The sequence below is a fragment of the Charadrius vociferus genome, unplaced genomic scaffold, assembly GCF_000708025.1.
Source record: "Charadrius vociferus isolate BGI_N301 unplaced genomic scaffold, ASM70802v2 scaffold14, whole genome shotgun sequence".
Taxonomy (NCBI): domain Eukaryota; kingdom Metazoa; phylum Chordata; class Aves; order Charadriiformes; family Charadriidae; genus Charadrius; species Charadrius vociferus.
The window spans coordinates 11,473,912-11,501,290 of NW_009648876.1; the positions used below are offsets into that span (position 1 = coordinate 11,473,912).

General features: G+C 41.7%; 1 protein-coding gene across 1 annotated transcript in view; it reads left to right on the forward strand.

Moving 5' to 3' along the window:
- The window catches only part of NRXN3 (neurexin 3), a gene marked incomplete at its 3' end in the record, with an annotated part of 723,331 nt that overhangs the window by 238,832 nt on the left and 457,120 nt on the right, over nt 1-27,379 (forward strand). Inside the window, exon 8 of the mRNA XM_009887058.1 lies at nt 25,433-25,871. Within this exon, the coding sequence (XP_009885360.1) occupies nt 25,433-25,871 (439 nt within the window). The remainder of the gene's footprint in view (nt 1-25,432; nt 25,872-27,379) is intronic.

Genomic DNA, 27,379 nt, shown 5'->3' on the forward strand with positions numbered 1-27,379 from the left:
TGCATTGTTAACTGCTGACTCAGAAGTGCAGCAGATCCTGAAAGACTTAGTGCTTGGAGGCTTTTAGCTAATATGAGCTCAATATGGCTATTATCTAAGTCGGTGGGAGAAGAGGTGGCTGTTATGGTTTATGTAGGTGCCAGTTCTCTCTGACCTCTGATATGGGGTTCAGTCTATGCTTCAACTTTAGCAATGCTAGGACATCTTCCCAACAAATCAGACGATTAATTAAGAAGATCTGTTCACACTGTTACTTGTTTTATAGCCGTCTTCAAAACTGCCATTTTTCTTGAGAAAACCAGTGAGACATTAGGGTGAAATACATCCTGGTACTGGTGATGTGACCACAGTTGGGTTTCTACAGCTGCCCTATAATCCTTTATGGCCACCGACTAAATGAGATGTTGGTTGTAGCCTCCCAAAGGAGGCTCCTACCCAAAGGAGGGGCTGTTACAGCACCTATCCTGAAGGTGTAAAAAACTGTAAAGAAAACCCCCTGCAGCACAGGAGAACTTTCTCAAGAGTTTGAGAAACCATGATCCATGTGACCTGTTATTCCTAGAGGACAAGTCTGCCATGTTTGTCATCTCTCTCAAGTAGAAGCTGTTACTGGGGATGTCCAGTTCATGTATTCTATTCAGGTAATGGTTAAACAATCAATTGCAATATTAAAATTGGTTACAAAGCAAAGCTCAAGAAAAGTGTATGCTGTTCTCATATTTAAGAATGGGTTCTTCCTCTGCAGCTTCAGTGTTCAGCTAATCAATCAAACTGTCAGCTGAGCACTTCCCTCTATTTCCCTGGTTTATATTCCGGGGCTGATTAGTCCTGAAGTTGTCTTCATCTGAGAAAACAAGAACACTGGATGCCTCCGTTCTCCTTTACTTGAACTTGGTGTGCCTGCTTCTCTGTCCTTGTCTGAGCTTGCTTCCTGTTATTCATGACTGCATATTAGGACATCACATAGAAATGCGGCATTGTCACTTCCTCTCTCTTCTTCTCCATTTTTTTTTCTTAATATGTATTTCTAGTATGTTCTCTTAATTAGCATACGCTTAGCTCTTCTGGCTTCAGGCTAGTTTTCCTGTTTACAACCTCTGACACATTTTGTTAGAACTTCACAAGTCATATATCACAGGAGAAATTAATTATGCATGTAACTTATTAGGTTAATAACTTTCATCTCGTGAGCTTCATATAAAGTCTATACGTTACACATTAATAATTCAAATGACAGCTTTGACATTGAGAGCGTTTTCTAAATCACTTCTTCTATCCCTTCCTAAGAGTTTTGGGTCTGTGTGGAAACCACAACCGGTTTTAAAAACTTGATTCCAGCTGTTTCCCCATTCCTCCTAGAGGCTGGATTTGCCAGTGCATCCAGCGGAGGAGGGCAAATAAGTGTTGGTGTCCCCTTTGGTTTTACAGCTGGAGCTTATGGGAGTTGCTTTGTATGAGGACACCTTTTTGTACGAATCACAGAGTAGTTTGGGTTGGAAGGGACCTTTAAAGGTCATCTAATCCAACCCCCTGCAATGACAGCAGGGACATCTTCATCTAGATCAGGTTGCTCAGAGCCCCGTCCAACCTGACCTTGAATGTTTCCAGGGATGGGGCATCTACCACCTCTCTGGGCAGCCTGTGCCGGTGTTTCACCACCCTCATCGTAAAAAGTTTCTTCCTTACATCTAGTCTAAATCTTCCCTCTTTTAGTTTAAAGCCATTACTCCTTGTCCCAATGCAACAACCCCTGATAAAATTTTGTCCTCATCTTTCTTATAAGTCCCCTTTAAGTACTGAAAGGCCACCATAAGGTCTCCCCAGAGCCTTCTCTTCTCCAGGCTGAACAACCCCAACTCTCTCAGCCTTTACTCATAGGAAGGGTGCTCCATCCCTCTGATCATGTTTGTGGCCACCTTCTGGATCCACTCCAACAGGTCCATGTCTTTCCTGTGCTGAGGACTCCAGAGCTGGACGCAGTGTTCCACATGGGATCTCAGCAGAGCAGAGGGGCAGAATCACCTCCCTTGACATGCTGGTCATGTTTCTTTTAGTGTAGCCCAGGATACAGTTGGTTTCCTGGGCTGTGGGTGCACATTGTTGGCTCATGTCCAGCTTTTCATCCACCAGTACCCCCAAGTCCTTCTCAATCCCTTCATCCCCCAAATCTGTGTTGATACCAGGGGTTGCCCTAATCCACGTGCAGGACCTTGCACTTGGCCTTGTTGAACCTCGTGAGATTCATACGGGCCCACTTCTCAAGCTTGTCCAGGTCCCTCTGAATACCATCCCTTCTCTCCAGCATGTCAGCTGCACCACTCAGCTGGGTGTCATCTGCAAACTTGCTGAGGGTGCACACAATCCCGCTGTTTGTCATTGATGAAGATATTAAACAGTCCTGGTCCCAATACGGACCCCTGAGGGACACTGCTTGTCACTGATCTCCATCTGGATGTTGAGCTGTTGACCACTACACTCTGGATGCCACCATCCAACCAATTCCTCATCCACCAAACAGTCCAGCTGTCAAATCCCTGTCTCCCCAGCTTAGAGAGAAGGATGTTGTGGGGTACTGTGTCAAAGGCCTGTACATGAAAACCACCACCTCAAATGTTCAGGTAAGTCTAAAGGAGCAGATGTGTAGCAATAATCCCCTAAAACTATTTCACAGACTCCACTTGTTTGGATTGCAGCAGATGAACTTTAGTGGTGGTGCAAAGGACTTATAGGACAAATAGTATTGACATTGTGTTTTAATTGTGGCAACTAGGAGCTTCCTCGGATTTACTGAGGCCTCAGTGAGTGTGTGGACAAGAGTTTTGGTAAATGTAGCCTATCTTTCAAAAGTCTTTCAGTGACGAGTTTCACCAAAAGGCTCTTCAGGAATTAAAAAAGCCACAAAGGGCAAAGAAAGAAGGTCCCCACACAGAGGAAGAACTGGTTGGAAGGTAAAAAGCGGAAGGTAGGACTGAACAGGCAGTTTTCCCATGGGAAGGCCTCAGTGGAGAAGACCTCCGAGATCCATGCCGAGGTCTGAAGATTTATTACTGGAATTATAAATGGAAAGGGATGTGGGTGGAGAAGGCATGTATGTTGTTGAGAATATGACAGTATTCAGGTGAGGACTGTCCTGCAGAACTGCAGAGGATGACCTAGTAATGCTGAATGACTGGACAAAGAAATGGCAGATTAAATGTATTTAAATACAAATTGAGGTATATATATGGGGAGGGAGGGAAAATAATCCCAATTTTCCATATGCAATGACGGGCTTTGATTTGCTTCTGGTGTTTTAGTAAAGAATTCTTTGTAAATATTTGCTTGGTGGTCAGTATTGGTCAAATAAATGCGTCTAATGTTAGAAATTTTTAGGAAGGGAATAGAGAACAATACAGAAAATATGATGATGTCATTAAATAAAACCACAATGGACACTGTCATTCTGCCTTTTTAACATCAGAAAGGGGAGAAGGGCAACAAAGATCATCAAAGGTCATGAGAGAGATGTCTATGCAAGGAATGGCCAAACAGACTATGGCTCTTCATAACAGAATTGATTAGAGAAAGGATGTGATAGTGGGACATAAAATCATGTGTCATGTAGAAGAGGAATCAAAGGGAACTGTCAGTCAGTTTCTTTTCAAATAGAGGGAGTAAGTGGCATTGAAAGAGAAAGGCAGGGCAAGCTTCAGAACAAACAACAAGAAATATGACAGCAATTAAAGTCACAGAAATCCTTGCCATGGGATGTTATTGTGACTGGAAAAACTCACAGAAGAAAAATCCTTGCTGGTATATAAAGTACAAATACATCAGTTTCTGCATGCAGGCTCTCTCAGCCCCAAATAAGTGGAGTCTGAAATGGTTTTAGGGGAGTATTGCTACACATCTGTTCTATTAGACTTTCCTGGGTATTTGAGGAGGAGGCTTTCAGATACAAAACGCTGATCCAACGTAATATGGAGGGGGTTGTGTTTTAAGTATTTCCTGGCATGGCTACACCATTTCTAGGCTCCCTGTGATATTTTCAAGTAGATACTCCATTTGCTTTGCCTTATGTTAACTGCAGTGTGCCACAACCCATCAGAGGCCATGATACACATAATCCCTTCACTGCAAATACTGCATAGCAAGGTGATGTTCCTGAAGGCTTCTTGCATGCTGCTGAGGCGGAAGGCAGCTGAGCAGTGGGATGTCAGAGGAGCAGAGAGTCAATTTGGTATAAGGTCTGACATGCAGGTTTGTGCAGTAATATGTAGATGTGGAAGTGAGGTATGGGTGTAGGAGGAGCTGGAGGAACAAAGAGAGAAGGGTTCAGAGAAGGCTGGAGTGCCATGTCTTCATCGGAGGTATAATGATGCCCATTTGAATGAAGACAAGTGTTCGTGTGTGGGTCAGGCAGCCTACATTTGAGGAAGTTCCTTTAAGTGAAAAGAGCAATAAGGAGGGCTGGGTGAATCCTGGATGTCTGCAGAGAAATGCAAGATAGGTTGGCTTCTTTCACCATTTGTAATTATTAAGGCCCCCAAAACAATCGGCGCAAAATGAGGATATTAATAAGCAGAGCTATAAAACTGCCTCTGAGCTGCATTGCAAAGGTATCTGCCTTTCAGCACTGAGTCATCTTTCCGTGTATGGAATTAGGAATTCTGTAAAGGCTTGGAGGGAACATTTCCAGTAGGGAAATCTCTCCAGATCAGTATGGGCTGCAGTAGCAGAAGACAGGTCCCAGCCTTTAACTTGAACTTGGGATTCTTTCCATCCAGGACTAATGTTCACATTGTGATTATGTGTATTTCTTTCCCTGTGGCTGTAACTGTGGAAGTAACTGTTAAGAAGGTTTATTACTGCCCAACTGGGCCCCTTTTCTGAGTGCTGAATCTACGTGGGGTTATCTTTTACAGGAGACTTAAAAACCAAGGAGTGGGTTTTTTTTTTTTACTACCTCAAAAAGGTGGACTGGTGCTGTGTAAAAAAGGGATGAAAAAAGACTATCCTACTGGGACAAACTTCAGAGAATCATAGATATTAGAAATAATAACCACCTGTCATGTCGCCTTGTCTGTCTTCTGCCAGGAGTGCCATTGTTCCCTTCAGTGTATTAATTTGGAAACATTTCTACCAAGAGCTGTTTGCCATGGGACTGTGCTTGTCTTTTGCTGTGTTCAGTTTGCTGCTGCTAAAGGTGTCTTAAGGACGAGTAAGGCTTCTCCTTGCAGTTGGGTTTCTTTGCATTTTGGGTATTGGAGACTCAAAAATAACAATAAATAAAAATAAAAAGCAACCACAACACAAAGAATTATTATTTGGAGAATGAGATGTATTAGTGCTATTTAGTTAATTAATTACTGACTTCCTCAACTAAGAGACTGTGAGAAAAACTGTCAAAGGTTATCCAACAGGTAAATGGCAGTATAAGGAACAGAAACGAGGAACGGTAATTCCTGATCTGTTGCTCAACTCAGTAGAAGACAAATGTCTGCTACTCAAAGTGAATCTGCAGTCATCTGTCCTGTTGCTAATTGAGTGATCTGTGGCATGTAAGGGTTTCAAAATGCCAGAGACTTTGAAGACCAAAAAGAACCACCATACCCAGCAAGCTCAGCCTTCTGTCGATTATATAGTTATCCCCACGTACACATAATTTCAGAGAGTTCATGAGCAAGAAACATCAAGCTTCAATTTCTCCTACTTCCCCCACATTAAATCTAATAATTTTGGGCCTCTTTCGGGGAGTTGTGTTTTAACCAGCTTTGGTGTGAAGGCATTAAAAGACAATCTATTACTTTCCTTGGTAAATTGCTGTGATGTTTAATTGCCCTCTACTTTAAAAAGACATTGGCCCTTATATCTGTTTGGAATTTGTCTAACAATAGCTCCCAGATGTTGATTCTTGTGATGCAGTTTTCTAGTAGAACAAAGATGCTTCGGAAATCCAGTGTTTTTCCCTTACTGGCTACAATCAAGTCCCTTCTTTATCTGTCTTTTGAAAAAGTAAACAGATGGAGTTCCTTGTCTTTTACTGTAAGGCATTTATTCTAGTTCTCAAGTCACGTTGAAGCTGCTTCATGTATTCTTTGCATTTTTTTAGAGTCCTGTCTTTAAGAAAATGTAGACATTAGTATTAGACCTAGGGTTTAAGCACCTATCATACCAGTGGTACATAATGCTGCTTCTCGTTATATATCCTGAGACTGAACTGGCCCTTTTGGCCATAGCGGTTTATTGGAAGCTCACACTTTCTCCTCTGGTGTTTCCTAAATTGTTTTAACAGTCGCAGCTTTGCAGAGTGCAGCTTCCCCACAGCTTCCCCTTCCTGGCTCTGTAGTTCATGGCCTGTCTTCCATGTTCCTAAGCTCATATGTCGTAGTATCCATCTGTTTCAAAACTTGCTTGGATTGAAAGGGCCTGGACTTCCACACTTTTTCAATTGCTCTGTATGACTGCTCTGTCTTTAAAGTTTAGTGCTCTGACAAACTTGGTGTTACCTCCAGGTATTAGCTTCAGCTCTTCTTATTTACTTCTAGGTAAATGATAAAAAATATTTAGTACTTTTCCATCAAATATGGATCCTTATGGTGCATCAGAAATGCCTCATTTCAGTAATGATACCCCACTGACAACTACTTTTTGAGATTTGTCAGCTGAAGTCTATCTATCTATCTAATATTATGTCCTGTTTTGTTCTTGCATACTCTTAATTTAATCAGAGCTGTCTTCTGGTGTTCAGTCAGATGCCTTAAAAAATGTTTCATCTGTGCCTTTACCATTGTCATTCAAATGATATCAGGTTTATTTGACAGAAACTCCTTTTACACAGGAAGGTCTAATGACATTAAGTATTGTATTCCTATCCTTTAATGTTTTTATTAAGCACTTCAGATAGAAGCTGTTGTGCTATTTCCTCCAGGGTTGATGTTTCCGGCAGGCTAAACCCTTCTACAGTTACACATCTTGTCCTGTTTGGCTTTTTAAAACATTCACACAGCATTATCATCCTTTTATTCTTCTGTTATCTTTCTGTTATTCCAAGATTAAAAATAAACCTCAGTGGATCAGAAATCTCCTCATTTAGCTCTTTTAAGACTTTGGAGCAAGTGACCCAGGTCTGTGAAATTAAAAATAAAGCATTATTTATTCCTGGTAGCTGATCAACATCCTCTTTTGTTCTTGTGGATTGCAAAATACTTTATCATCCTCTTGTGATATAAGCACTTACGTTCTTCATGTATTTATATCTGACAGAAAAAATATTTGTTGTATACTTCATAAGTTTTATAAGCTGAACCATTTAAACAAACTATTGCCTTCTTAGGGTTTTGATGGACTTCTGCATCAATATATAACCTTTTTTTAAACTACTAATGCATCCTGTTGTGATTTAAAGACTTCATTGGTTAATTAGATCGCTAGGAAACATTGCACGTTACTTCCAGATTGAACAGTTGTGATTTGGCTAGCCACAATATATGATTATGCTTTTGTCTCCTAATTAAAGCAGACCGCCTTGGTCAGAGAACTTCTCTCCCTGCAGATTCCTGCAGCATGTAGATTTGGATCAGTTTGCAATCTACCTTTGGGCAAAATAGATGGAATTCATCGGATAGCTCACCTAGCATAGTATAAGACTGAGACTTGAAATCACTGTAGTACTTGTCTGTGCTCTTTGAAGTTCTTGAACATCTTTTTAAAAGCGTAGGCAAGATAACAGGCCACAGTATTATTAAATGGTTTCACTAATATACATAGTCAGTGTCTTTTCTCTGTACTTTCTTGATAGTTTCCTACTTAGATACTGAAGAATCACATTAGCCCTCTTAGCAACTGCTTTACAAAGGCATTTCATGTTCAATTGGTTATGCACCAAGACACACGCACTCTTTTCTAGTCACTGTTTGCAAGGCTTAGATACGGTTCCCATTGTGTGAGAGTTACTTACAGTCTTTGATCCTAAATCTATAATCTGGCACTGGGCTGAACTGAAATGAGAATGTGTCTGAGTATGTATTATATGCATGTCAAAGTGATAAGCAAACTCAATTTTAGATGTCGTCTTGTCCTTTTCCAGAATCTACCTCAGTGTCAAGACTGCTTTCCAGGATCTGGAGGTCACTCAGTGGTTGTAGTTCAGCCCTGCTGGGACTGCAGCTTTGGGCAGCGGCCCTTTCCCCAGTGTGCTGCCTTGGTCTGTCTCTGGCACCTGGAAAGCTTTATTAGTAACACTTTTTCCATAAAATCAGAAGCAAGGCTTAAAACAAAATGCGCCTGTTTGCATTTCCTCTTACTGCCCTTAATTTTTTTTCATGCAAGGGATCCTGGGACATTGGAATGAACCTTCAGTCCTGAGTTTTTAGAAAGTGGTACTAGATGATCCTTATGCTTCTCTATGCAGACATCCCTTCAACTGCCACTTGCTACCTCCTCGCTTCCCCAACCACACCAGTGTCTCCAATGTGTAATAATCAATAGTAATCCTAGTGAGAGTAATAATAATGTAATAGTAACGTTCCATTACTGGCGTAGATCTTATGTTCAGCCTGGGAAAAGGAAACTTGTTTTTAGAAGGCAGTGACAATGCCTCTTACACCTCTCACAGGAACATGCAGGCCAACTTCGGAGTGTGCGATTAACACAAGGGGGTTTATTCTCTTGCTTCAAGCTAATTTAAGTGTGTAACTTTCTGGGGTGTAATACTTCTACGCAAGCAAGGAAGAACATGGCAAGAAGCTGATGATCTGCCTTTAAGAGCCACATTAGACTCGGTAGGACAAAACTAGTGGGTAGCACAGTGCAGAAACAGCAGTTCAGGATTTTTGGCTTCTCTGTGGCTTTGTGAGGGACTAACAAGATCTTGGACAGATATGTGCAAGCTTTCTTTCCTTTTGGATACTCTTGGGAAATAATTCTTGTCCTCAGTAATACCTGTTGATAGACCCGCATGCAAATGATGGGTTTGCAGTGAGAGGTGTCAGGCTTGTGGGTGCCAGAACAGTATGAGATACTTGCACTTTCAAGGGCAAAGGAGTTGTATTATAAAACCATACCGACTTTGACAGAGTAACTGAGGAGTTAGGGAAAATACATACCTCTTCTGGTTACTATTTATATTGCTCCCAAAGCAAAATGGGGGAGTGTGGGGTGGCTGAAAAACACAGCCCTTTCAAAGTGTAGTAGAAAGGGGAAAGAGGAAGAAAGAGGAAGAGAAGAGCATAGTACAGTATAGAAAACAGCAGCCCTTTCAGTGTGCTGTAATCATCATCGCTAATCCTCTCCTTTTGACTGCCTTATGTATGAAGGACCCAAGCCAAGTAGAACAATTCCTGCCTGGGAAAGGAAAGACAAAGAGATGCTGGGACGCATCGTTGGCTGAACATACATTCTGTAGCAGTGTACTTCTCAGCATCTACCTCTTTATATTCTGCATACGGGGCTTTGTATGTGATTGTTGTGGGTTTTTTCCCCTTGTTTGCCTCTTTAAAGCAGTAGAACAATCAGAGCTGACATTGAGTTATTTGGGCTTGGAACAGGACTGCAGGCAAGAACATGGCCAGCCTGGGATAGCTTACATTAGAAATACTCTACTTAAAATCCCCTGTTGTCGTTTTCTTTGCTTCCCTCCTTGTCTGCGCTCCTTTCAGGTTTGACCATGCTGAGGTGACAGAAAAAGAAATGCATGAAGGAGCATGCTTAGCTCCTGCGAAGTCCCACTCAGCACACAGTCCAATGCCGTGTACTGCAAAGTTAGCTGCATCTTCTGAACTGAAGTCTCACTCCTAGATGTACTGGGTGGTGTGGATATGCAAAGGCTGAATTTTCAGTTACGAGTATTCTGATGTAATCTCACTTCCACCAGTCTTTTCTCTAGGAAATGGTTATTCCATCTTTGTGTATGGAGTATTTTATGAAAAAAGAGACTCTTGCTTTCTGAGCTACCTTCAGGATTAGCGAAGAATAGCAGTTACCAGAATACAGTTTGTTGGCAGCACACCTGCATAAGAACATATGCACGTGGGGATCCACATGCAGATGGTGTGCATTCTTCTAATGCTAATCATAAGCACATTTAAGTTCTCTGTCCTGGAAAAACATGTGCATCGCATAAGAATCACAGGTGGAGAGATAAGTACGTATGTATGCATGTATACATATGTATAGTAGCGTGTGTACAGGTACTGTTTACAGATGTGTATAAACCCATACATATGCCCTTAGTAGGTACCAATGCAGAGATCCACTGTTCAGATCTATATGTGAGTATGTAAATACGTATGCCTTCTAATGTATAGTGTATGGATATGTTCATATAAATGCAAATATAAATAGGTACATATTGGCAAACAAATACAGCATACAAGTTGATTACATGTACAGACATCAGCAACCAGTCCTGCACTGGGGAATACATGTGTCCTTGCTCCCAGGATTCTTTTTTAAGTTTTGTGACTATGTCAGCTATTTCCTCTTATTCCCCCTTTTTTATCCTTCAATGGCCAATATAACACAGTCAAGCTTTCCTGGTATATTAGAAAAAGAATGGCTGATTTCTGTGTTCTGTGATTTTTGACAATGCTTGCTCCATGCAAGGAGGATAAAACTGCCATAGAGGAGAAACACTTGGTTCTTTAAGAATGCCATATAGATGAAACAATCATGTCTATCATTCTGCTCAACATGGTCTGGGTAATAACAAGACAGAGCTCCTTTCTCAACCCCCTCCTCCAAAGAAGGCTACTGCAGAAATGGAAGTTCACCATGTTCTGAGACTGTTTGCTGCTGCCACAGTAGTGTTTCAGTGCCCAGTAAAGGTATGGAAAGGTTGTTGGGACTTGAATGACAAATGTGGATGGGCAGACCACTTAACCAGAAAGGATTAAAAATTTAAATGGAGAATTTTGGCCAAACGATGGCTAAGGCAGATTTTATTTTCTGCCTGTTAGTGTTTGAATGATGTAAGCTCTGTAGCTTGACATCTGCTGCAGAGCTTTCTTAACCAGTAAGATGGTACTGAGCAAAACAGAAAATGTAAGATGATAATGTAAATTAGGCTTGTATCAGAAAAGTTTTCTTAGATGTGATGTCAGTAACCCTTATATGTAAAACCACGCTCCACACAGAGGAGACGGTAACCCTGTGCCTAGATGCATTAAAATGGCATTGTAGGAAAAGTTAACGAACTGAGGGAAAAGTTTATTGCCATTTCATATTTACATTATTGAATTTCAAATCTGAAAGAGGTTACTAGATTATTTACACTGATCTACATCACCAAAAGATTTCCTCCAGCTATTCCTTCAGCCCAGGGTAGCAATCGGGAAGAAGAGACATTCTGACCATCTATTGACTTGCAGTATGAATTGGCTGAGAGTATTCAGTTCCCTCTGTTCTCTTTCTGTAAATGGGGGATAGTGGCCCTTAATGGAGGAGTGGGAGATAATACAGTGGGTTAATGTAAAGACACTAATATTGATAGAGTAACTTAAAATGCTCTGTAGGAATTAAGAATTTCTTATGGAAAGTGTTTTTACAATGGAGAGATGTATTTTTCCAGCTCCCTCTGGGGAAAAGCCTCCTCACCCCCCCCCTTTTTTTTTTTTTTTTAAGAAAGAAAAAAATACATAGTGATAGGCCCACTCCAGAGACAAAACAGTATTGAGAGTTCTCTGCGTTTTGCAGAATCAGGCCCAGAGTGCGTGGAACCAGCTAATCAGCTGCCTCTTTTGTCTGGTGCTCAGTGCTGACTCCAGCCCTGACCTCTCTCCTTAGGGAAGAGCTCTTGCTGCTCCTGATTGCAGCACCCCACCTACTTTGAGAAGGAAGCATAATCTGGTGCTGAATGGGGTGCTTAGGCCCTCATCTGTCTCCCATTTATGCTTCTCATTTCAGTGCTTCCACTGGAAAATGTCACTTTTTTTTTTTTTTTGCTTTTGTTTCTCTCCCCTTTCATGTGCCTTCCTTAATGCTCTCTCACTGTGGTGCCAACGTTCAGGCTGCTCTGACTGCTTCCCCCTCCCCGCTTATTCCCCAGGAGCAGCCGGACTTGCACTCCATGCACACAGCTTTGGGATGAAATCAAGGGATGATGGCGAAGTTTTACCAACAGCCCAGGTGGGCTCTGGCAGCACCAGCGGGTTCTTTGCACAGTTTTAATATGGTTCCCCCAGAAACCTGTAAAGATGGTGGGGACTAGGAGAACAGTTTTGTCAGTAAGGGTTTCTCTGGAAGCCAAGTGAGACCCTATGAGCCGGTGATGGGAAACTGTCATGTTCCCACCCTCCCTTTATTGGTCTCAGACAGTGTTGCACTGTGCACTAAAGTTGTTACTGGTGCAACTGGGTGGCTTCTGAATGAATAGATGGGTTAGATTTTTTGGCATTGTGGTAGCTGGACTCACTCCCAAACAGAAGACAGATTCTTATTTTTTTTTAATTCTATTTTTCGCTTCTTCCTTTTGTTAGTACTGGAAGCTGTAGAGCTGGAGATCACAGCTGAGAGTTTTTAGATACATGTAGGAGAAAGAACCTGAAGCTCTTTTACATCTTTTTCTAGCATGAGGATGGGGTTATAAGATGACAGTATTTTTCTCTTGTAGGTAGGGAATTAATTACATTCACTGCCCCCTCCAGCAAATATTCAAGCAAATATCTAGCTCATCACCTCCCTGTTTTCACACAACATAAGTCCCAGTGCAGATAAATGTTTGGGGAATCTGACCTGTGGAGAGTTTGGACTTTGCTGCGTGCCTTGGAATTTGAACAGAGGTGAGCAAAGAGATGCTGGAGAGACGCCTGTGTTGGCAGGTTTTTGCACAAGGCAACAAGAAAGGCACTAAAAAAAGTTTAGAAACCCATAGTATTTCAGTCTAGATGTATGGAGACAGGTTCTCCTCCTTCTCCACAGTCCATCTAGACCTGTGTAGTGTGGTATGACAGATGGTGTCAGCCATGGGATAGTGCCATCCTGCCGACGGCACTGCTTCAGCAGACCTGGAGTGTCTTTGCTTCCTCGCAGGAGGAGAGCCTAGCTGAAAGCATGCCTCTCACTTCTGGCTGCCATTGCAGATGTAAGGAGATTCCAGTGCCCCTGTGATCTTCATGCTGAAGCTGAGGGAGGGAGACACACAATGGGATGCAGCACCCCCGGCTGCTATCATCCAACTACCAACAGTCACACCACTCTTAAGTTTGTAGACTAAGTCTACACAATACTAAATCTACTAAATACTTCCCTCTGTTGCTCTAATGACATCGTTATTTGAGCAGTGCTCACTTTTAAGCATGTGCTCTCCCATCTGTAATGCTAAATGTTTTTTTTGGGTTTTTTTTTTCTTTTTTTTTTCTGGAGAAGTGACAAAAACATACAAAATGCCACTACGTTTGGCACAATTTGCATAGCGCATTGGAAGCCTAGGCAGTGAGACTAATGCTTGACTGGCATATGGAGACTGAGCTGCCTTCTTGTACCTGCCAGGGATGTTCTTGTGATGCTGGCTCAAGGCATATTGGCTAGGGAAGAGAGGTATTGGGGGAAAAACTGCCTACCTGTAAGTGAGCAATATCTATTCAGTATTTTCACAGAAGACTTGAAACATTGGTGTTCTCATTAAAACAAGTTTTATCACTGAAATGAAAAGCTGAGCAAAATGAAGAGCTTCTGTCCCAGAGGAGGTTCTTCCAGCCCACATTTGTTTTCATTGCTGCTGGTTGAGATTTTTTTTTTTAATGGAAATCCCTCAAAACTTCAGAATTGAATTCATATGTAACATTCTGATATTCCCTAAATCAAATTGTTTCATATTAATTATTGAGCTGACCCCAAACGCTCTGGAGCCAGTTTAACAAGAACTGTATCTTCCTATCCAATGCAGTTCCATGTGGTAGCTGTCTTGTAGGACCCTTGTGTCCCATTCGCTCATAGGGGACAGAGTATTTGGTTAAGATGCCTTGTGGCAAAACTACTCATGAGTCTCTTCTGATGTCAGGTGGGACACTGACATTGTGTCATGTGGAAGTATTTCCCTAGAGAGTGCAGACCAGAGGTAAAAATGAGGACCGCTATTGAAAGTAAATGTAATGTCTGGAAAATACTGTTTTATGTTATGGTAAGCTCATACAAAAGCTGTTAAGTTTGATGAAACTAAGCGTGCCATTTTGGGTTGCAATGGCTTGAAGTGAAGCATTTCATTGGTAATTCTCTTTTAGGAAAACAGAATTCTGTCTTAGAAAGGCACCCCGATGGAAACATTCACCTAGCCATACTAAACAGATCTATTTCTTGAGATAGGTCTTTTGTACTTGCACAACCTTAGGTGGATTTGAAATACAATGAAATTGCCAAGTGGAGTGTTATTTGCTAAGTCATTGTCTGATACAGTTTCCAGTGTCTTGTGTAATAAGGTTCAAGCCTTAAATGATCAATGGGGCCATCCTAAAATAATTCCTCTCTGCCTTTCAGATGAAATCCTTAAGACACTTGACAGTAATCATTTCCTCACATACTCATCAGTGAACCAAGCTAGACGGATTTAGCTTGTGCTAGCTAGACAAATCTGAGATTTCAGGATGCGTTTGGGAGGAGCAGAGCATTCTGTAACTGGTGAATGTATATATAAGCTCAATACAGAACGGAATGTAATTGAAGTCAACTACTGCATGCTGCTAAATAGGCTTCTGTGATGATGATTTCTTTTTTTTTTTTAACTCAAAAAAAGCTGTCAAACCTTCATTAGCTAGGAAGTTCATTCGTAAATTTAAGCTCTTCAAATTTGTGAGAGATGAGATTTGTGTTAATATAAGCTTTATTCTTCCTTTCTGTGCATCAAGCACTAGGCAAGTCTTTAGCTACATAATCATTTTCCCCTTCTCATGTCCCACCTGGCCCCCAACAAAGAGTCATATAACATAAAACTGGAATGGACCATGAGAGGTTATTTAATCCTTTCCATTTTCACTGTCCCAGGACAACATCAATGACAACGTATATGTGAGTCTTGCCAGAAATTTGTTTAACCTGTAATTAAAGGCCTGCAGTGATGGCTGCTCCTTAGGCAATCTCTTCCAGTGCTTCACTGTTCGTAAATTAAAAAAGCTTTTACTAACATCAATTCTAACACTTCCTTGCTGTAATTTTTGCCCATTACTTCTCATCCTTTTCAGCACAGATACAAAGAACAGATTGTTCCTTCCTGCTTTGTAGCAGCCTTTTTTATATTTGAACACTGTTATAATGTCTCCTTGCAGTTTTCTTTATGTTAAAAAGAAGCAATACTTCCAATCTTTCTTCTATTTTCTAGACCTCTGGTTATTCTCATTGCTCTCCTCAGGACTCTTTCCAATAGTCCCACTCCTTTCTTGACGGGCGATTCTCCAAACTGGACGTGATCTCCAGCAGAGTACAGCATTGTCTCCTCCTGTGTCTCTTTACATTCCAGGATGCTTCATTCAATTCACCCAATGAATGTTTTTCTGCGTGTAGCTATTAAGTGTTTCTTTCTTCTGGTTGGTTTGGGGTTTTGGTTTTTTTTTTGTTTTTTTTTTTTTTTGATGCACCATACAGGCTCAGTGTAGAACACAGAATTTCCTCATTATTATATATGCATGAATACTTGTAAAATACTGGCATATCTTCTCTATGTCCTTCTTATATCCAGAGACACATCCAAGATACAAGTTGCTTTTCAGGACTAGCATGAGGTATGCCTGTGTCTGTTACCTGTGGCACAAGTAGGGAGCATCACAGCTGGCTGTCTTGGCTTCCAGGACTAGCATGAGGTATGCCTGTGGCACAAGTATGGAGCATCACAGCTGGCTGTCTTGGCTTCCCTGTCCCACAGCTTTTATTTTCTGTTACTAGGCCAAATGGAGAGTGACTAGAACATGAAGCAAGAGGGAAGTTCAAGTTTTTTGCACCTGAATCCACAGTGAAATGCCATAAATTCTTTGCCGTGACACAAAGGTGAACTCTGCTACTGTCAAATAAGTCAGTTACTTTTTCACCTAAATATTAAGAAGTATTAGCTGGTTTTTAGGAGCAGACTGAGAAATCTAATTTCTCAGAGCATTTCTTTTAGCTTTCGCAGTAAAGATGAAATCTCTCCTTGTCTTCACTTACAGAAGGCAGCTAATTAGCACTTCTGCAAAACCAATTCCATGACCTCAAGTTGGCCACCATAATGTGAGGAATATACTTTTGAAAATATTGAGTTTAGGTGGCTTCCTCACCATTGCTTAGAAAATCTGTGGAAAAGGGATATTTTAAGAAATCCAGAAACTATACCTTATTTCCTGTGATGCCGTTCTTCACTTATTGTGCAGAACTCGAAGTTTCTGTAGCAAGGAAAGAAGAGGACACTTAAACCGCAAAAGAGCATTCATCCTCAAATCATAGTTGATACTACAACTAATTCTACTTAATCTTACTGCTGCCTATGCTGTGCCTTTTCGGTAGCTGAGGAAATGACTTTAGTCTTTGAAGACTAATGACTTAGTCTTCTATATTCTAATATAGAATCCTTCAGCAGCAGTTCTTTTGCAGCTATAAAGGCTTCTCCCCCCTCTATACAGTGTCATGCCTCTTTTCACAAATAAATATATATAATTTCTAATCTTTCCATCATGTTTTGTCTCAAGATGCAATTGTGGGGTCTGCTATTCCCTTTGAAATCAGGATTTTCTACAACAGTAGACCAAATGAATTAGCAGTCGGTGTATCCCAGCATGGAGGATGCAGAAATCCACCCATGTGATAAAATAAAGTCTGTCCTTATTATTACCTGTTAAAAGGAAGGAATCCAAGAAGCAGGTCATTTCACAACCCTGCTTTTCTGAAGTTTGAACACTGCAGTGCAACACCAAGAATAAGTAAGGCTATAGAACATTTGACATTTTAGTCGTTTAGCAATAGTCATAGATAAGAGGGAGAAGGCTTGGTGTATGCAAAAACATATTGTACAGCTCTAAAATTTGGAATCTCCTATAGTGTCTTGGTTCCGGCAGGGATGGGGTTAATTTCCCCCGGAGCCGGCAGGGGGCGAGTATTCCCTCCGACGTGACCCCGCCCGGGCTATAAGAGGCGGTAGCCGGGGCGAGGAGAGCAGTCGCCACTCGGGGGTGGGCTGCGGCCGTGCGGGTCCGGTCGGTGCGCTGCGCGGCGGTACTGTAATCGCGTTTTCATCTTTCCTTTTGCTGTACTGGTAAAATTGCACTCTTTTAACCCCCGAGTTTTGCCCTGACGATTTCTTTTTCCACGGCTGTGGGAGTTGTGCGAGTGGCTGCGTGGTTCTTTGTTGCTGCCTGAGGCCGAACCATGACATGTAGTTATACATTTGGTTGTTTGTGAGGCAAAAAATCCTACATCTTATTTCAAAAAGGCATAGATAGAAATGTTTGGTCTTTATCTTGGTATATGCCAAGGTGAAAGATAAGGCAGCGAGATGGACCTTGATCTGCCTTAATCTGTTTAAGCTTGCTCTGGGATACCCTGTGAATGATTTGGCTTGGTGTTAACTCTGTAGTAGGTGTGAACACGTCCTGATGTCCTGAATTCTCATGAGAAGCAGGGTCGTACTTTTTGGCTTGAAAGACAGTTGTGACCACAATGCAGTACTGGGTCCTCTGTCCTCAGTGTCTGTTGAGGAAGCGTTCTCAATAGACCGGTTGAAGAAATTCCACCCTGCCTTTTTCAACCCTGTTTTACTGGCACCTTGAATCCCTTTTCTTTCTCTTTCTTTATCCTACTTTAGGGAATTCTTCTTTCTGTCTTCTTATAAGTCTCCTGAAACTATATCTCTTTCTCTTCTGGAGTTTTCCACAAAACTTGAAGTTATTCAGAACTTACTGTAAGGTGTAAAAAGTTTTGTAGGGAAGCTTGAAGTTGTTTAACTTCTACTCACCATATTCCAATTTTTAGCTGGGTAAACACATGTTCTTTGTTAAACATAATTCATATGGAAGGTAGATCTCATTACTTTAGTCAACAGCACAAATCATATTTGAGTCTTATTGGTTTGGTTTCAGTTACTTATCATCAATGTTTGATGTATTGTTTTTCATGACAGGTAAATTAACTCCTTCAGTGTGGTGAATGGTGATTGTGGGTTTTTTATTACCTGGATACAGTCGTTACCCCAGTGAACCATCAAATATGTTTAGACCAGGTATGCACAGTTCACATACAGTTCTTTAAATAAGTATAGCAGTTTTAGTTACCCATTGCTGAAGCTTTGGGTTGCTGCATACATAGTCTGTCCCAAACACAAAGTAAAGCGGTGGGTTTGTTTCTCCTTGCTCGTCAGGGCAGGCTAGAAACACGTAGTTCTGGTAAACCATCTGATAAACTGTAATTTATTAAGCTGCAGGAATTTGCCTGGTTCAGTGCAGGTGCCTTTAAGGAATTCCTAGAAAGTCTCTAGGGTGAATGTATTACAGTTAGTCCTTCTGAGAAGTTATATGGGCAGTTGGTGAAGGGGGGCAGCCTGGGACAGAAAAAAGCAATTGGTGATACACAGGATGCAGCAGGTTAACAACTTGCCTGAGCTTCAGAGATGCTCTTCCTTGTGCAGCGGGTTGACTCTGGGTGGACACCAGGTGCGTGTCAAAGCTGCTCTATCACTCTCCTCAGCCAGATGGGGAGAGAAAATATAATGAAAGGCTCAAGCGTTGAGATAAGGAGAGGGAGATCATTCACCAATTAGTGTCATGGGCAAAAGAGACCCAACTTGGGGAAAATCAATTTAATTTATTACCGATTGAATCAGAGGAGGATAATGAGAAATAAAAACTAAATCTTAAAACACATTCCCCTCACCCCTTCTTTCTTCCCAGGTTCAACTTTACTCCCAAATTCTCTACCTCCTCCCCCCCAGCAGTGCAGAGGGATGGGGAATGTGGGTTGCGGTCAGTTCATCATACGTTGTTTCTGCTGCTCCTTCATTCTCAGGGGGAGGACTCCTCACACTCTTCCCCTGCTCCAGCTTGGAGTCCCTCTCACAGGCGACAGTTCTCCATGAACGTCTCCAACATGAGTCCTTCCCATCAGATGCAGTTCTTTACAAACTGTTCCAGAGTGAGTCCCCTCCATGGGGTACAGTCCTTCAGGAACAGAATGTTCCAGCGTGGGTCCCCTGTGGGGTCACAAGTCCTGCCAGCAAACCTACTCCAGTGTGGGCTCCTCTCTTTCCGCGGGTCCACAGGTCCTGCCAGGAACGTGCTCCAGCCTGGGCTTCCCACAGGGCCACAGCCTCCTTTGGGCATCCACCTGCTCCGGCATGGGGTCCTCCACAGGTGGCAGGTGGATATCTGCTCCACCGTTAACCTCTGTGGGCTGCAGGGGCACAGCCTGCCTCGCCATGGTCTTCATCACCGGCTACGGGGAGTCTCTGCTCTGGTGCAGGGACCACCTCCTCCCCCTCCTTCTTCACTGACCTTGGTGTCCGCAGAGTAGTTGTTCTCACGTATTCTCACTCAGCTCTTCTGCTGCAGTTTCTCTTGCACAGGCGTTTTCCCCCTTTCTTAAATATGTGATCCCAGCGGCGCTACCACTGTCACTGATGAGCTTGGCCTTGGCCAGCAGTGAGTCAGTCTTGGAGCCGGATGGCATTGGCTCTATCAGAAATTGGGGAAGCTTCTAGCAGCTTCTCACAGAAGCCCCCCCCTGTAGTCTCACTGCTACTAAACCTTGCCAGGCCAACCCAATACACCTAGCTAGCTGAACTCATGAAGCCTTCAGGTTAGTGCCATTTTTTATGATGTTTCATGATGGTCGTCTTCTAATTCACCAGGCTATCAATGGCCGTTCCCCTTTGGAACATACCTGTGTCCAGCCTGCGCTGAAAACCATATTTCCACCTGAACAGCACTGACTTGGAGAGGAATTTTTATATTGGCTACTGGCCAAGTCTAGCGCATCATTTTTCCTCACTTTTGTTGCTCCCTCTCTGCATCTTCACTTGATTGCAGAGAGACGCTTTTCATCATTGTGAAAAGCCATCTGATTAGAGCTCTCATTAACCCATGAGTGAAGCTTCTTATAAGTTTAGCTGGAGAAATTCCTTGAATGCTTCAGAGTTGCAAATTTGTCATTTTTAAGAAACCTCAAAACTAGATTGCCGATTTGTTTTAGCTCAGCTTAAAACAAACTCTTCTTAGCAGATTTAAAGGATACCTAATTTACTGTATATCTTCTTATTCCTCAAAACGTCTGAGATGTTATGGAATTCTACTGCTGATTATCAGAGACTCTGTGTGTCAGGACTATCCCATACCTGACCATCTATCCTGGTCCAATTCACTAAACAAAGGCATTACACAGTCAAAATATTCCTCTCTTAAAGTGTATTTAGAAGCAATCTTCATGGAAAGGAAAAAGCCCACTTTTTTCATTGTCCTAATTTCATTTTTGAAATATAAAGCTATTTTAAGATCGGAAGCATGAAGGTTACTTTTCAAATGCTCTGTTCATAGCTTTAACTAGTCATTTTATCCCTGTTTCTCTTTTCTACCTTCCTTCCCGGAATAACTCCAAAGTAGACATGTATGTCTGTACCAAGAATCATCTCCCTGACTCCCTTAGGCCTCTTGACCTTCTCCGGTACACGTATCAGACACGAGATGAACTCAAGCTTGTCTCTGTTTAAATAGGCAAGATCAGCTTTGTTCAGAAAGCCATCTGATAAAAATGGACACATTTATGGGCACTGCTTTCATTGCTTTGCTTACTTTTAAGTTGTTATGAAAGCCGTGTCCCAGAGTGACACTAGAAGACTATGTCCTAATGAGGGCCAGCTCTCTGAGTCAGTCGTGGCCTCATTTGGAGTTAGAGGTGTGGGTTTCAGTCAGTATTTTGGTATATCCTGAAAAGCCCTCAAGTTAATTCAGAAATTGGTGGTAAAATGAGACTACATGGTAGGAAATGTTGTGCAGATGATAAGTTCTGCTGCTGGAAGACAGCTTCCTCAGTGAAACATGAAAACATTTCTTCTCTGGCTTGTAGCATGTGACTTTCTAAGAAACTAGTTCTTGAAGCTCGTCTCTTTAAGACTATGGAATCAAGTTTTTTGCCCTAAACATTTTACTTCCCTTCCTTTTCAATGGGTGGTGGCAAAGTAGGATCACAAACATATAAAACAGCCTCACTGAAAGCACTGCTGGCAAGTCAGGCTGCGATTGACACGAGCATCTTCTTTACCCCAGACAGTTTTAACATTTGAGAAGGATGTGTTTCGTCTATCCCGGAAAACTGCACTGAAGCATCTGTTGATTTCATTAAAACACAAAGATTCATAGGTTATGAGGCCAGAAAGAGTCATTACGATAATCTAGGCTGATTTGCTATGTAATTAATTCTTGTCTCACTATGTCTTTTAGAGAAAACAAGACATTATTTTAATTTAAAGTTTGCCAGTAGCAGAAAACACACCATAACCTGTAGTAAATTATTTCAATAGCAAATTACCCTCATGTAAAAATAAGTCATAATATTTTAAAATGTGAATTTCTCTAACTTCAATTTCTAGCCCCCGGATCCCATTATTCCTTTGTCACATGGATTGAAGAGCTCTCTATTGCCAAATTCCATTTTCTGCACAGGTACTCGTAGATTGTAATCGTATCACCCTTTAACCTGTACCTATTAAACAGACTGAATTTGAATGTTTTTCACTATGGGACATACATTCCAGTCATTTAATTATATTCCCTTTTCTCATTCTTGAACCTTTGGTTTAACAATTGAACTGTGGATATATCAGAAGCTGCCTTCACATTTCATTGCCCAAGCCAGAGATGCTCTTGTTTCTGTATTCCTGCTCAGGATTCACCTTGGTTTTATACCCAAGGATTATTTTTATTCTTTTGTTTATAGTGCTGAGATGTACCTGATTATACATCAAGATCTTGATGCCCAAATGTGGCTGTCGATACCTCAAGTCAGCTACGTGAACACCAGCACTTTTTCTTTAAACACAGGTGCCTTTTAGATTTCTTAAGCTAGGTTGTGGCTTGGGTTTTTGTAAAGAAAATAATGTAGAACAATAAACACTTGAATAATAGATATTCAGACTGGGGGGGGGAAATCTGTTTCTTTGAAAAGATTGAATTCAGAACTCTTGTTTCTATTCAAGACCCTTTCTCTTCTCTTCCCCAAGTCTTCCTTTGTGCTTGCGTTCTTGGTCCTTTCAAACTTGCTCTCAGATCCTCCATTGTTAGTGACTTTCTGGGTTACAATTAACTCCATATAATTTTCTGTAGGTCCTTTGAAAGTCTTCTGTCTTGAGGATTCTCCAGCTGTGGTACTGGTATAGATGATGAAATACAAGATAGTCTGCAGCAAACCCCAAATAAACCTGGAGGCAGACCCTCTGCGTTTCCCTGGAAGAGATGAGAATTATTACTCAAGTATCAAATATGTGAAAGGGGGAGATATAACCTGTATGTGGCCCAGCTGAGAGCTGGAAGCTGCTTACGTGTATGTGATCATATTCGTTCTACCGCCAACCTGTAGAGGTTGTGGAAAGCAGATCACCAAGTCATAGCTAGATACAAGCCAGCACCAGCCATCAGTCATATGTAGGGCATTGTGCTACCTGTCTGCTCCTCTCATGGGGAAAGGCTGGGTGAAGGTACGCTTTAGAGGAGTGTTGGTTTAAGCAACTGTCAGTAGTATCCTATAAGTGCAGTTCTCCTATGTTAGGATCATTAAAGTCACAGTTCATTCAGGCCTGGTATTCTCTTGCTCACTAAAGCAACTCCATAATGGGGTGAAATCAAAAATGTAGCATTGTGCCAAAGTCATACTAGTCAGCAAGTCCCATATGTACGTGCTGGCAGAAGGGCTCTGTCCACAGGAGCCCATTTCCAATTACCCACTTTTCCAGACTGTCCCTGCAGCGGGACAAGAAAGTAGACCGTGTACAACCTACTACACATGTAGACTCATTAAGCACATGGGAAAAGCCCTAGTGGCCCTGAAGAACAGTCAATTCATTTACCCAGTATTCTGCCTGCAATACTGGAAGGTTCAAGTGCTGTCAGATTAGGATTATTAGAAGGTCCATCCTTTCTTTTTCCCTTTAATATCAGTTCATGGACTTCCTGTCTATTTATCTTTCTGGTTCTTTTTGTGCCTGCTGATGCTCTCTGCTTCCACGACCTCCTGTGGCAGCAAGTTCCAGAAGTTCACTACCATTTGTGTAAATAAGTACTTCTAAAAATCCATTTTAAGCTGGTACCCTACAGGTTCCAGCGAATGCCTCTAGTTCTATTATTGCTGAATTTGGCAAAGAGCAGTTCTACGTTAACCTTCTCCATCTTCAATCATATTTTTTTCTCAGAGCCCTGGCCTTTTAAGGGTATCCTCCTAAAGCATCCTGCTCCATCCTCTTGATTGTTCTATTTATTTTCCTCTGTACCTTGAGAGGCAGAGACAGGACTGCATGCAGTGCTCAGAACTAGTGTTTGTGGAAAGAACGGGGCTTGCTGCACACACAAAGTATGCGCAGAAGTCCTGGGCCATCCAGATAGCTGCGTGTACATGGAGTACACCCCACGCTTCTTACGTGTGCCTTTCCTGGATACAAAGGTAGCTGCAGCTCATCTCTGCTGTGGTGCTGAGGTGCTCCTCAGTGCCTGGCAAGAGCGGGGAGGCTGTAGTGCACAGCCTTGCTGACTCACTGGAAGGAGGTGTATGGTCAGTCTAGCCAGAGCATTTGACATGGTTAATCCATAGAATGAAACTACTATGGTCCCACAAATGGAAAATGTATTTTATTCTTGTTGCAGATATTAATAGACTTGGTGTTTTTGAAGTCTCCGAGGGCAGAGTGCTTTATTGGGAATTGGAGCAAAACAAGCTATTGTGGGTCAATACTGTCCTCTGCTGGGAGGAATTACAGCTTTGGTCCATGTCTCAAATAGGAGTTAACAACTGGCTTCTCCTTTTACTCTGATGTAGGGTGATTTGCCTTCGCAACAGGAAAATCTGATGCTGTTCTGGCTGCACTGGGGAAGTTTTCCTTTAATACTTAGTGAAAGCTGGAAATTCTTTGCTTGCTACAAATGAGTTGAATCGTGATTTAATTTATTTTTCATCCCGAGGTTACCTGCTGTAGAAGCTTATCCCTTATTTGCTTCCTCGTTTGCCTTTTAATAGTTACTGCACACTCATTTCTGTGACTTTCCTTTCCCATTTGTAGAATTAACAATACATATCTCCTTTCCCTTCTTTTTTCGTAGCAAATTGCTGACAACTCATCCTGCTAGCATTCTGAAAGCAGAAATCAAATGTGTGTGTATGTATATGCTGTATGTAATAGATACAAAGTAGTTTAAAGTAATAACTCCTTAGAAGAAATCAGAGTCGTCAGTAGTGTTGCAGAACATGAATTCAATCAAAATTGTGCCGGTTGCAGAAATGTTTTTGCTTGCTGTATGTGCCAGCTCTGGGTTTAGGAAGCACAGAAGGTGGTTGAGAGGAAGTACAGTTTACAAATACTTCAGTTTTGTGCCTTCTCCAGTCCCTGCCTCCGTGAGAATGGCACGGGGCAGAGAGGAGTCCACTTTGGAAGGAATTAATTCCGTACCTGTGAGAAAGAGAAGGGCAGGAGGTCTGGACTCCCAAGCAAGCTGGGTACGCTCACATACGAATTGTCTGTTTGGGACTCTTCTCCAGGCTAATTTCTGTCCATGTAGCAACACGGAGTGCAGAGTTCTGGTCCTTAACCCAGAGGGAGTAAGAGTCCAGGCACTGAATATGTATAAGCTTTCATGTGTTAACACAGAGACTGTAGGTTTCTTGACGCAAGGGTAGATATGCAGATATCTTCATAGCAAGTTTGTGCCTGTAGTGATCTAAGATTTCTCAGACAGAGAAATTTTAAGTCTTTGTTTATTTTTTCTTGTAGCCCTTTAGGAGCCACAGGGCAATCACCAACAGTTCACAGCAACTCACTTATTCTTTTGCATCTCCCTCCTGGTAGTTAAGTGGGCTTATAGGAATAATAGAGAAATGACAGTGGTAGTACAGAGTTCCCTGCTGTGGCTAGCAGAGATGGACATAGAGGTTATACTTTGTTATGTATTTTGTATGGGATTTATGCAAATATAACAGCATGATACCAGACACACACTGTATCTTATGTACGAAAGCTTTTACAGCTGAGTGGGACTGTGGTAGAGTTAATTGTTCTTGCTGTCCTTCAGTTAAGTGTTCTCTTCTGCCTGCTTATCTGATCTATAGTCATTGCAAAGTACCCGTTGCTGTCATTTCTATACACGCTCCTGGTTGTGCTCTCTCCCTCTGTCATCATGTCTGACTCTTGCATGGTCTCCTTTCTGCTCCCCACTGCCTTTTGGGAGAAGTTTATCTCCCGTGGCTGAAAGTAATTGGGGTATTTGTACTGTATGCAGGATTGATGTATGATATTTTTCCTTGTGTCTGGCAGGTTGTTTATAAGAATAACGACATTCGTCTGGAGCTGTCTCGCTTGGCACGGATTGGTGATACTAAGATGAAGATCTACGGGGAAGTGAAATTCGTATGTGAGAATGTGGCTACACTGGATCCCATCAGCTTTGAGACACCTGAGGCCTATATTAGTCTGCCGAAATGGAATACCAAAAGGATGGGCTCCATCTCATTTGATTTCCGAACCACTGAACCCAATGGACTGATCCTTTTCACCCATGGCAAGCCTCAGGAGAGGAAAGATGCCAGGAGCCAGAAGAATACAAAGGTAGACTTCTTTGCAGTTGAGCTTCTAGATGGGAACCTCTACTTGCTGCTGGACATGGGATCTGGGACCATTAAAGTCAAGGCCACCCAGAAGAAAGCCAATGATGGAGAGTGGTATCATGTGGATATTCAACGAGATGGAAGATCAGGTAGAGTGATGACTTCCTTAAGTAGATTAATCTTTCAGATCCGGACCTAGGGCTGCGTATTAATTCTCAGAACATTCAAAACCTGTTAGATATGAGTCACCTTCTTACAAAAACTTAGTGTTCCTCCAGTGATGTTTATCCAGCAAAGCAAAGATGTGAATGGCTAGGTTTTCATTAAATGTTTAGTGTGAACTTTGGATAGCACATCACAGAGGCAGTCTATTAATTTTTTATTCACAATCTTCAGATATTCTAGACCTATCTTTGCAATTACATACATAATTTCAGTGAAGACTTCTTTGTAGGCCATGGTAAGGTTTAAGTTCCTTCAGAACCATTATTATGTAGTTCTTGGTTTGAGAAATTCTCACTGATCTACTTTGGGTTTCTGTTCAAAAAGAAGCTTAGTAGGAACCAAATGAAAACTTACTGCTCTGACCTAATATTACCATCTCCTCCTGGATCTTGTGTCTTTAAAGAGCAGGGGTTTGGGATAGTGTCATGAGGAAAATAAAAGTAATGGCCACAACCAGTCACAAAAGTATGGTGACAAATCAACATTTTCATCCTATTCTGTTTCCTTTAGTATCTTGAAGTTTTCAGTTAGGTTTTGTTACTCTCTCTCAGATGCCAAATTCTGGTCTTAATATCTGAGTCAGGTCCTTTTTTTCCTCACAGCTGCTTCTTTTTAAAAATGTGTTTTAGTGTATTTCTAATGATATACCTACCATGCAATTACCAAGAGGTATTTTTGGTTTTGTTTCTAGTGCAGGATATCTAGCTAGCATACTCATGATGTACTCCGAAATTGTCTAAGGAAACAAAATGATCAAATACTGTACCTTCACCTTGAGAATATGCAAACAATTGTGCTTGAATTCTTCCTGAACTATTGGCATCGCAAAGCCTGGCCGTATATCCTTTCAAAGGGAATTTTGCTTACATTTGGAAGTGGATTTGGGATTTGTCTGGTGATCTGCAGATGATAGCTTTAGGTCCCTATTTTATGTTTCCAGTTGCTGAATGCCATCAGTAGAGAGAACAGTACTAAAATTTGTTTCCCTTGCGTTTTCAAAAGAGCTGACTTTTTAGATACCACGCAAAGTCTAGCTGTTTGAACAAGTCTTTGCCTGAAGCTAGTCTTTTCTTTGATGATGCGAGGAGTTTCTTTGTATTGGGCATGGTGCTCCACTAGGACTTAATATGTGTGGTTATATGTTGCTATCTACTAAAGACATCGATAGGAACATTTTATAAAGGAAGCCATAAATAAATAAATGGAGCTTTGATTTCTTTAGAGTTGCTAAAATTTAATTAACTTCCAAGGATAAACTCAATTAGTTGCATTCAGTGCTGCCTTCAGTTTTTCTTGCTCACTGGGGGACTGTCTGGTCCCTGGAGAGGCAGCTGCAGAAGGAGAAGAAACAGAAATGACACTAACCTCTCTGCTAAGAATGTCTGTAAAAACCTAGGAAGAGGAACGCGTGTTCATTTGGACGAGGAGGGTG